Source organism: Oncorhynchus clarkii, chromosome 1, assembly GCF_045791955.1.
Source record: "Oncorhynchus clarkii lewisi isolate Uvic-CL-2024 chromosome 1, UVic_Ocla_1.0, whole genome shotgun sequence".
Lineage (NCBI taxonomy): Eukaryota > Metazoa > Chordata > Actinopteri > Salmoniformes > Salmonidae > Oncorhynchus > Oncorhynchus clarkii.
The window spans coordinates 82,775,894-82,787,854 of NC_092147.1; the positions used below are offsets into that span (position 1 = coordinate 82,775,894).

Below are 11,961 nucleotides of genomic sequence, written 5' to 3' on the forward strand. Positions count from 1 at the left end.
GTGCCGTGGAAAAGTATTTGCCCCCGTTCTCTATTTTTGCATATTTTTGATACTGAATGTTATCAGATTTCAACCAAAAACCTAATATTAGATAAAGGGAAACTGTCGCGCTTTCTCGCCCTCGCGGTCGCGCTCTCTCGCCCTCGCGGTCGCGCTCTCTCGCCCTCGCGGTCGCGCTCTCTCGCCCTCGCGGTCGCGCTCTCTCGCCCTCGCGGTCGCGCTCTCTCGCGGTCGCGCTCTCTCGCGGTCGCGCTCTCTCGCGGTCGCGCTCTCTCGCCCTCGCGCTCTCTCGCCCTCGCGCTCTCTCGCCCTCGCGCTCGCGCTCTCTCGCCCGCTGTGTCTCGCACGCGCGGTCGCGCTCTCTCGCACGCGCGGTCGCGCTCTCTCGCCTGCTGTGTCTCGCCCGCACGGTCGCGCTCTCTCGCCCGCACGGTCGCGCTCTCTCGCCCGCACGGTCGCGCTCTCTCGCCCGCACGGTCGCGCTCTCTCGCCCGCACGTCGCCCGCACGGTCGCGCTATCGCCCGCACGGTCGCGCTCTCGCCCGCACGGTCGCGCTCTCGCCCGCACGGTCGCGCTCTCTCGCCCGCACGGTCGCGCTCTCTCGCCCGCTCTGTCGCTCTGTCTCGCCCGCTCTGTCTCGCCCTGTCCCTCTGTCTCGCCCGCTTTGTCTCGCCCGCTCTGTCTCGCCCGCTCTCTCGCCCGCTCTGTCGCTCTGTCTCGCCCGCTCTGTCTCGCCCATTCGCTCTGTCTCGCCCGCTCTGTCTCGCCCAGTCGCTCTGTCTCGCCCGCTCTGTCTCGCCCAGTCGCTCCTCGCCCGCTCTGTCTCTCCCGCTCTGTCGCTCTGTCTCTCCCGCTCTGTCTCGCCCGCTCTGTCGCTCTCTCGCCCGCTCTGTCGCTCTGTCTCGCCCGCTCTGTCGCTCTGTCTCGCCCGCTCTGTCGCTCTGTCTCGCCCGCTCTGTCGCTCTGTCTCGCCCTGTCGCTCTGTCTCGTTCAGTCGCTCCTCGCCCGCTCTCGCTCCGTCGCGCCTCGCCCGCTCTCGCTCCGTCGCGCCTCGCCCGGTCTCGCTCCGTCGCGCCTCGCGCCTCTCAATTCAAGAGGCTTTATTGGCATGGGAAGTATATGTTAAAGCAAGTGATGTAGATAATTTACAAAAGTAAACATTACACTCACAGAAGTTCCAAAATAATAAAGACATTACAATTGTCATATTATGTGTATATATACAGCCGTGGCCAAAAGAGAATGTCAATGAGAATGACAGCCGTGGCCAATGAGAATGACAAAAATATTAATTTTCACAGTCTGCTGCCTCAGTTTGTATGATGGCAATTTGCATATACTCCAGAATGTTATGAAGAGTGATCAGATGAATTGCAAAGACCCTCTTTGCCATGGAAATGAACTGAATCCCCCAAAAACATTTCTGCATTTCAGCCCTGCCACAAAAGGACCAGCTGACATCATGTCAGTGATTATCTCGTTAACACAGGTGTGAGTGTTGACAAGGACAAGGCTGGAGATCACTCTGTCATGCTGATTGAGTTCGAATAACAGACTGGAAGCTTCAAAAGGAGGGTGGTGCTGGAATCATTGTTTTTCCTCTGTCAACCATGGTTACCTGCAAGGAAACACGTGCTGTCATCCTTGCTTTGCACAAAAAGGGCTTCACAGGCAAGGATATTGCTGCCAGTAAGATTGCACCTAAATCAATCATTTATCGGATCATCAAGAACTTCAAGGAGAGCGGTTCAATTGTTGTGAAGAAGGCTTCAGGGCGCCCAAGAAAATCCAGCAAGTGCCAGGACCGTCTCCTAAAGTTGATTCAGCTGCGGGATCGGGGCACCACCAGTACAGAGCTTGTTCAGGAATGGCAGCAGGCAGGTGTGAGTGCATCTGCACACACAGTGAGGTGAAGACTTTTGGAGGATGGCCTGGTGTCAAGAACGGCAGCAAAGAAGCCACTTCTCTCCAGGAAAAACATCAGGGACAGACTGATATCCTGCAAAAGGTACAGGGATTGGACTGCTGAGGACTGGGGTAAAGTCATTTTCTTTGATGAATACCCTTTCCGATTGTTTGGGGCAAGGTGAGCGCTCCCATCAGTCCTGTGTCATACCAACAGTAAGGCATCCAGAGACCATTCATGTGTGGGGTTGCTTCTCAGCCAAGGGAATGGGATCACTCACAATTTTGCCTAAGAACACAGCCATGAATAAAGAATGGTACCAATACATCCTCCGAGAGCAACTTCTCGCAACCATCCAGGAACAGTTTGGTGACGAACAATACCTTTTCCAGCATGATGGAGCACCTTGCCATAAGGCAAAAGTGATAACTAAGTGGCTCAGGGAACAAAACATCGCTATTTTGGTTGGACAGGAAACTCCCCAGACCTTAATCCCATTGAGAACTTGTGGTCAATCCTCAAGAGGCGGGTGGACAAAAAAAAAAAAAACAAATTCTGACAAACTCCATGCATTGATTATGCAAGAATGGGCTGCCATCAGTCAGGATGTGGCCCATAAGTTAACTGACAGCATGCCAGGTCAGATTGCAGAGGTCTTGAAAAAGAAGGGTCATCACTACAAATATTGACTCTTTGCATCAACTTCATGTAATTGTCAATAAAAGCCTTTGACACTTATGAAATGCTTGTAATTATACTTCAGTATTTGTTAGAAAAATTATGATTAAATGACTGAACAATAGTCTTATTTTAAATGAAACTGTAACTAAGTAAACTTATACTCTGTTTTATTATATCTGATTAACAATATGAGTTCATAAGAAGGGATTGTGTGACACAGACAAGGAGTAATTAAAGTTAATGAACACCATTCCAACTAGGAAGAAAGGAATGGTTTGCGGATTAAGTAAACAGATAAGGTAGTTCAACCTATGGTTGAACCGACGAAACTTAGCTCTGGGGTGTTTTAGATAAGGCAGTGAGTGCATTCCTTGCTTTTCTGTTAATTAGAACTGTCAGCTAAGTGGTGATCGATAATAGTGAGGAGTCAAAAGTTAATTCAGTTGTGTTGTGTGTCTTGTGTATGTGTTAGTGAGTTGGAATGAACTTTGAATGAACTTTTAAAGTTCCCTTTGTCCCGGTCGAGAGGAGGAGATTCATTTTAGAAGCAATGAAATAACGTCATGTTATTGTATATAAACTGTTGCTCGTGGTAACGTGGCAGCGCACTCCGAGAATAAATTCTGTGACCTATTATTGATAAGACTGGTCTCCGTCTATTTTATGCAAACAAGAATCTTACAAATTCTCATAAAATAGATTAAGGGAATTCAATTAATGAAAACATATTGGAGAAACTAAATTACAGTAACAGTGTTCCATAGTAACATCTGACAAAAATATCTAAAGACACTGAAGCAGCAAACTTTGTGGAAATTATTATTTGTGTCATTCTCAAAACTTTTGGCCATGACAGTGTTGTAACGATGTGCAAATGGTTAAAATACAAAAGGGAAAATAAATAAGCATAAATATGGGTTGTATTTACAATGGTGTTTGTTCTTCACTGGTTGACCTTTTCGTGTGGCAACAGGTCACACATCTTGCTGCTGTGATGGCACACTGTGGTCTTTCACCCAGTAGATATGGGAGTTTATCAAAATTGGGTTTGTGGATCTGTGTAATCTGAGAGAAATATGTGTCTTTTAATATGGTCATACATTTGGCAGGAGGTTAGGAAGTGTAGCTCAGTTTCCACCTCATTTTGTGGGCAGTGTGCACATGGCCTGTCTTCTCTTGAGAGCCTGGTCTGCCTACAGCAGCCTACAGCTGCCTTTCTCAATAGCAAGGCTATGCTCACTGAGTCTGTACATATTCAAAGCTTTCCTTAAGTTTGGGTCAGTCACAGTGGTCAGGTATTCTGCCTCTATGTACTCTCTGTTTAGGGCTAAATAGCATTCTAGTTTGCTCTTTTTTTTGTTAATTCTTTCTAATGTGTCAAGTAATTCTCTTTTTGTTTTCTCATGCTTTGGTTGGGTCTAATTGTGTTGCTGTCCTGGGGCGTCTGTGTTTGTGAACAGAGCCCCAGGACCAGCTTGCTAAAGGGACTCTTCTCAAGGTTCATCTCTCTTTAGGTGATGGCTTTGTTATGGAAGGTTTGGGAATTGCTTCCTTTTAGGTTGAAGCGCTCCCTCTCACTCTGTCTCACTCTCGTCTCCGTCTCTAGGATCTGGGTTTTGAGGAGGGGCAGAGCGTGTCTCTGCTGGAGCGATTCACCACTCTACAGGCTGTGCTGACCTCACCTGAGGCTTCTAGGGGTGAGGACACACACCACTGTGCAGGCCGTGCCAGTGGTATGGAAAAACATGCAATTTCTCTTCTTAAGCCTAGAGGGCAGCAATGTCAGGAAGTAGTCTAATTTAAATGACATGCGAAGGAAAGGGAACACATTTCTGAGCTATTGCTGAAATGTAGAAGATCATACATAATTTTTTTTGTGTGATCTAATTCAGTTGTCTTCACTCTTTCCTCAGTGGTGAGCCAGGATTCCTCATTGGGCTTTCCAGGGTAGGTGGATATTAGCCAATCTTGTTGACCCAATAAGGGTCAGGGGTCATGGCCCCAAATAGAAAAACATACATTTTTTATTTCCTTATTTGGTGTGGACAAGTATGTGTAACTTGATGCCTGTGGACATAAGTGATGTCTCTTCCCTGTTCTGCCTCTCTTCCTCCTCCAGGTCCCCGTGTGTGTCTCTCTGGGTGGGGAACGTGACCGCTGAGCTGACTGAGAAACACCTGTTGGACCTCTTTAAAACTTACGGGGAGATAGACAGCATACGAGTTCTCCACGAGCGGTTCTGTGCCTTCGTCAACTTCAAGAATGCCAACATGGCATCGCGGGCCATGGAGAAACTCAACGTCAGTGACCTTCATCAGATGCTGTGGCTTTTTGGATGTCTATATATGTTTTAAAACTCTTTATATTCTATTGATCTTAATGTATTAGTATGTGTTTCTCCCACAGGGCTACAGTATAGAGAACACAAGGTTGGTGGTTCGCTACCCAGACCATCGCAGCCAGAGGCTTCTGCCCATCCCCCTCAAGACCAGCCCCCTTGCATTGCAACAGACAGCTGCTGGGTAAGAAAACACCCCTTTAAAGCTGAGATCAGTGAAAGGTGAAATGGCGCTCCGTCCCCTCCCCACACACACACACACAGGCGCTTGACCTAAAACTTCAAAAGGTGGAATAGTTATCCCTTACTTCTCCAGAGTCAGATGAACTCATTGATACCCTTTTTATGTCTGGATCCAGTATGAAAAAAGTTGGAGGTAGTTTTGCGAGCCAATGCTAACCAGCCTTAGTGCAATGACTGGAAGTCTATGGTATCTACTAGTATGCTAGCAGTTACTATAGACTTCCAGTCATTGTGCTATTGCTAGTTAGCAATTGCACACAGAGACATGAAAATGTATTCCACAAGTTAATCTTAGGGTTCAACCCAAAGAATGTAAGAGTGCCCTCTAGTGCCACCTTGCTGACTGTCTGCGCCACTATGTTAAAAATATTTCTTTGCCCTAGATTACAGGTGTTCAAAAACACAATCTCGGCACTGCCCCCCTTTGGGCCTCCCAAACAGCCGTACTCAACAGCATCATCTTGTTAAAAAATCCATATGAAAAGCCCTCATCTGACTCTAGGGGAAGTAGAGAAAGGGCTTCATCTGACTCTGGGGAAGTAGATAAAGGGCTTCATCTGACTCTAGGGGAAGTAGAGAAAGGGCTTCATCTGACTCTGGGGAAGTAGAGAAAGGGCTTCATCTGACTCTGGGGAAGTAGATAAAGGGCTTCATCTGACTCTAGGGGAAGTAGAGAAAGGGCTTCATCTGACTCTGGGGAAGTAGAGAAAGGGCTTCATCTGACTCTGGGGAAGTAGAGAAAGGGCTTCATCTGACTCTGGGGAAGTAGAGAAAGGGCTTCATCTGACTCTGGGAAGTAGATAAAGGGCTTCATCTGACTCTGGGGAAGTAGAGAAAGGGCTTCATCTGACTCTGGGGAAGTAGATAAAGGGCTTCATCTGACTCTGGGGAAGTAGAGAAAGGGCTTCATCTGACTCTGGGGAAGTAGAGAAAGGGCTTCATCTGACTCTGGGGAAGTAGAGAAAGGGCTTCATCTGACTAGGGAAGTAGATAAAGGGTTTCATTGCCAAAACCATGAAGTAAAAAAATAAAGCAAGAGGAAATCTGTTGACAATGAGCTACGTCGCCCACTTTAACATTTTGTATAATTTCATCCCAAAATCAAATTTTCGTAACCTTCTTGCTCCTTCTCCAGTCCCAGACGTTGTGGCCCAGTGAACGGAGACGAGTGTTACTTCTGGAGGACCACCGGCTGCCATTTTGGGGACAAGTGTCGCTACAAACACATTGCTGAACAGACTGGCAAAGACAGGAAGCCCTGGCAGCCCTGAGCACCGTTTCAAATCGAATACATTTTTATTTGTCACATGAACCCAATACAACTGGTGTAGACTTTACCGTGAAATGTTTCCTGCTCAATTCTGACCTTCTATAAAATTGGGACCCCGTTATGACGATGGACTCAATATTAAATGGACAGTGTAGGACTGTTGTTGTGATGGAGTAGAATGTTCAGACTAATAAAAATGGATGACAGCATAAGGAGTGCTATAATAGAAGAGCATTAGGACTGTAATAATGGACCAGAAGACATCAGCAGTCCCCCTTGACCACAGCTGGGCCTTTAGGCTTTGCATGGCAACGAACCTCAACACCTTGAAGCCTTAAAACCTTGCTAGCCTTACAGCTAGCCCTACGGCTGGCATCAGTTATCCCTATGGCTAACATCAGTACTATTGCTGTCTGGGGTTTGTGGCATAGGGAACTGGGCTCTCCACCTCATCCTCATCTCCCATCCATGTCTCTCTCTTCCCATGCCAATACCACCAGACCAGAACGGACCAGGCCCGGCCATGCTCTCCACACCAAAGGACAACCAATAACCACCCGGACCACCACACCAAAGAACCAGCAGCCATCCAGCCTGCATCAGATTCAACCTGATGTTTCAGTTCATCCCTAAGAAAGAGGTTCCTCCCTTCCACTCTGCCTTGGTGCTAAGTAACATGCCTCCTAAAATGGTCATGTTAGTTAGGCACCAAATGGAAATAAATGGACTGAAACAGAGAGCGACTACATGTATTTCTCCAATATGAAACACAAATGTTCCTTTTCCACACATTTTCAAACGTTTTCCTTGTCATGCCCTAATGAACATGGCCCAGGGCTTGCAATACAGTGGGCTATGGGCTCTGTGCTATTGGCTTTAGCTAAATGGGCCATTGCAATGTGTGAGTGGAGCAGAGAGGTGTACAACCAATTTAACAGAGAACCTTGTTTTTCAATGTATTAACCCATGTTTCATTTTACCACTGTACCTGATGGCAAACTCCAAATCGGTTGGGTGATTTTGACACTGAGAACTGACAGCAACTTTTTTTTCTATGTTAGGGTTTGTTTAAAGTTTAGTTCGCCAGCCCTTAAAATATCTGGAAAATAAGCATCTTGTTTGTAAAATGAACCAAATATGTTTTTTGCTCTCTGTTTCAATCTACCCTCTCTAGACCTTGCACCTTCTCAATGTGTCCCATTTAAAGGAAAGTGTCACTGAATGTCTGTAGGCAAGACCGAAGCTTGAGGGTACATCTCAGCAGTCTAAAGTTGCTAGCTGAAGCTATGTAAGACCAAGCTAGCTGCGTCTTTGGTTTATATCTGTCTGATTTTACTAATGGTACAGTAGGAGGTTGCTTTTTAGGAATGGGTTCACCACTTTGCAGTAAAGCCCTCTTAGGCTCTTCTCACACTATCGTTTGTCCCTGCAGCGTTAGGCTGTCATTCTGTCCCTGTGTCATTTTTAAGCTGTCGAGCTGTCCGAGTGAGGGTGACACTCAACTCAGTAGGGGAGAGGCTTTGGACACGGAACTACACCTACTTCCCCATTTTTGTGTTCCTCTTCAGATTTTCACCATTCTGGAGACCCAAGGCTTCCATTCAGTATTTAGTCTGAACCAAAGAATGCTTGTAGACAACCAAAGGCTGTCTGCACTGGCAATACGTGTTAGCTGTTTCTTTATTCTGTCACTCAAGCCTTCAAATGTAAATGGATAACTTCTCAGAGACCCAGTGAATCAAAACAAGCCTCTCGTGGTGAGGAGCTGTAGCTGCCACTAGAAATGGAAAAGTTATTTTTCTTAGTCCACACTACTCTATATCTCAAACTGTGTGTACAGACGAGTGCAGGCTATTTATTTGCGTATTTATATGTATATTTGCTTTACCTGTGAGACCATAGTGGTTGGTTGGTATATGATTCAAATGATGACTCACCAGACGCTAGAACTTTCTGGGCCGGTTTGTAGTAGTACAATGGATATTCTCCATTGAAGTGATTTTTAGTCCAGGACTAAGCTTAGTCTGGGAAATCAGCCCGATCTGTTTAGTAACTGTTGAGAGAAAGAATTGTTATTAAATGTGGTGGGAGTTTCTGCTTTTTTTTGTGGTTGCCTGGTTTTCGGCCTCGTAGAGATTGGTCAAAGAAATCAGAACTTCATATTAGGATAAAGTCACATGAGAAAACACTATACTATTATCTTTAAAAGACTCGCAGAAGTGTGTTTTCTTAGTTCAGTGATCCCAAGTACACAGTATTCACTAATTTGGGCAAATGCATGTTTTATGAGTTTGATAGAAATGAATAATAAAGTATTTATGTGTGAAGCCCAGTTTTCTCTCTGGTCCCAATTTCAGGAGAAAGTGTTTTTTAATGACTATGTACTCCCCAAAACTTAACTCAAGCAATGTAATCTCTGTTCATTCCAAATTGACAAAATATTTTTAAATGTGTGAAAGTCTGCCAAAGAGTCCTTTTGTACATAATATATTCATTCAAATAATTTCAGCCTCTCAGTCAATTTTTCTGTTTTCTTCCTGCCGTTATGGTATACAGTGCATTAAGAACCCTTGAATATTTCTTAATTTTGTTACGTTACAGCCTTATTCTAAAATGTATTTAAAAAATATAAAAAAATATTCATAAATCTACACACAATACCCTACAATGACAAAGCAAAAACAGGTTTTTAGAATGTTTAGCTGATTTATAACAAAAAAAGACATACCTTATTTACATAAGTATTTGCTATGAGACTCTAAATTGAGCTCAGGGGCATCCTGTTTCCATTGAACATCCTTGATGTTTCTACAACTTGATTGGAGTCCACCTGTGGTAAATTCAATTGATTGGACATGATTTGGAAAGGCGCACACACCTGTCTATATAAAAATCCCACAGTTGACAGTGCATGTCAGAGCAAAAACCAAGCCATGAGGTTGAAGGAATTGTCCATCGAGGCACAAATCTGGGGAAAGGTACCAAAACATTTCTTCAGCATTGAAGGTCCCCAAGAACACAGCGGGCTCAATTAATACATGGAAGAATACTTCCTACAGCTGGCTGCCTGACCAAACTGACCAATTGGGGGAGAAAGGCCTTGATCAGGGAGGTGACCAACAACCTGATGGTCACTCTGACAGAGTTCCTCTGTGGAGATGTGAGAAACTTCCAGAAGGACAACCAACTCTGCAGCACTCCACCAATCAGGCCTTTATGGGAGAGTGGCCAGACGGAAGCCACTCCTCAGTAAAAGGCACATGACAGCCCGCTTGGAGTTTGCCAAAAGCCGCTTGGAGTTTGCCAAAAGTCTCCTAAAGGACTCTCAAACCTTGATTAACAAGATTCTCAGGTCTGATGAGACCAAGATTTAATTATTTGGCCTGAATGCCAAGCGTCACGTCTGGAGGAAACCTGGCACCATCCCTATGGTGAATCATGGTGGTGTCAGCATCATGCTGTGGGGATGTTTTTCAGCGGCAGGGACTGGGAGACTAGTCCAGATCGAGGAAAAGATGAACGGAGCAAAGTACAGAGATCCCAGGACAAGTCTCTGAATGTCCTTGAGTGGCCCAGCCAGAGTCCGGACTTGAACTTGATCAAACATCTCTGGAGAGACCTGAAAATAGCTGAGCAGCGAGGCTCCCCATCAAACCTGACCGAGCTTGAAGGATCTGCAGAGAAGATTGGGAGAAACTCCCCAAACACAGGTGTGCCATGCTTGTAGCGTCATACCCAAGAGGACTCGAGGCTGTAATCGCTGACAAAGGTGCTTCAACAAAGTACTGAGTAAAAGGTCTCAATACTTATGTAAAGGTGATATTTCAGTTTTGTATTTTTCAAAAATAAATTAGCAAAAATGTCTAAACCTGTTTTTGCTTTGTCATTATGGGGTATTGTGTGTAGATTGAGTTTTTTTAATTTATTTTTTGAAATCCATTTTAGAATAAGGCTGTAACGTAACAAAAAATGAAAGCTATGCACAGGTGCTGAAGGTGGATAAAGACTGTGAGGAGGCTGTCAACGATCTCTTCAACTGCAAAGTCTTACAGTTTATGGTAAACACACAGATGACTGATGATAGTGGGTAAGGAAGTAAAATCAGCAAAAAAAGAAATGTCTCTTTTTCAGGACCTTGTCTTTCAAAGATAATTTGTAAAAATCTAAATAACACAGCACCAGCTGTGCTACCAGAGACTAGGTTCACGCCCAGGCTCTGTCATAACCGGCGGCGACCGGGAAGTCCGTGGGGCGACGCACAATTGGCCTAGTGTCGTCCGGGTTAGGGAGGGTTTGGCCGGTAGGGAAATCCTTGTCTCATCGCGCACCAGCGACTCCTGTGGCGGGCCGGGCGCAGTGCGCGCTAACCGAGGTTGCTAGGTGCACGGTGTTTCCTCCGACACATTGGTGCGGCTGGCTTCCGGGTTGAATGGAGCTGTGTTAAGAAGCAGTGCGGCTTGGTTGGGTTGTGTATCGGAGGACGCATGACTTTCAACCTTCGTCTCTCCCGAGCCCGTAAGGGAGTTGTAGCGATGAGACAAGATAGGAGCTACTAAAAACAATTGGATACCACGAAATTGGGGAGAAAAAAGGGTAAGAAATTCAACAAAAAACACACACACAAAAAAAATAGCTTCACAGGTCTTCATTGTAAAGGGTTTAAACACTATTTCCCATGCTTGTTCAATGAACCGTAAACAATTAATGAACATGCACTTGTGGAGCGGTCGTTAAGATACTAACAGCTTACAGACGGTGGGCAATTAAGGTCACAGTTATGAAAACTTAGGACATTAAAGAGGCCTTTCTACTGACTCTGAAAAACACCAAAAGAAAGATGCCCAGGGTGCCTGCTCATCTGTGTGAACATGCCTTAGGCATGCTGCAAGGAGGTGTCATGACGTTGGCCTGGGGGTAGGTTTATGACAGTCATAAATACCTCTTCCCCCCCTTTTTCCTCTCTACCCTACTGATGTTACATTTGCCAAACCCTTGGTTAACATAGAGATTCTGGGAACATCAGAAGGTGGGGGGAAATTAACTATATTCTGGTAATCCGACCAATGGAACATATGCGGTGGTACTTAATGAATATGATGTCAGTTGTCATCTGAGACATTCTCATCAATTGATAAGATGACAAACTCTACAGTGGAAAGTCTACACATCAGAGTTATCGGATTCACATGGAATTGTTGTTCAATTTAAATGTTTGAATATGAAATTATTCGTGATGGGATGAAATGTGATTTTAGCTTCTAAAATGTGAGATTTGGGTTTTCTGCTCAATCAGTGGCCCGTCCCTGTGAAGGGGCATGGGCTATACAACTTTTCAAACAAGCCCTCCTCATTTAGAATTCATAAGATTCTGTATTTACGATAGCACAGCTTCGCCCTTTGTTCCTCAGTCTTCCCGCTCTTTCACTCAAACCCAGCCCTTTTCTTTTGTGTAACCAGCTGTCATATCTGATCCGCCCGCTAGAGACGTTTTCCTTTATGACGTAATTTGTAACCAAGTTATG

General features: G+C 45.2%; 1 protein-coding gene across 3 annotated transcripts in view; it reads left to right on the plus strand.

The window, feature by feature from the left end:
- The window catches only part of LOC139413387 (stress-induced-phosphoprotein 1-like), a 39,946-nt gene extending 31,004 nt beyond the window's left edge, over positions 1-8,942 (plus strand). For all 3 annotated transcript variants that reach the window (XM_071160714.1, XM_071160723.1, XM_071160731.1), the window contains exons 11-15: positions 4,195-4,285; positions 4,502-4,535; positions 4,708-4,888; positions 4,995-5,110; positions 6,305-8,942. In XM_071160714.1, the coding sequence (XP_071016815.1) occupies positions 4,195-4,285; positions 4,502-4,535; positions 4,708-4,888; positions 4,995-5,110; positions 6,305-6,440 (558 nt within the window). In that variant the 3' untranslated portion in view covers positions 6,441-8,942. The remainder of the gene's footprint in view (positions 1-4,194; positions 4,286-4,501; positions 4,536-4,707; positions 4,889-4,994; positions 5,111-6,304) is intronic.
- Positions 8,943-11,961: the final 3,019 nt, after the last annotated feature.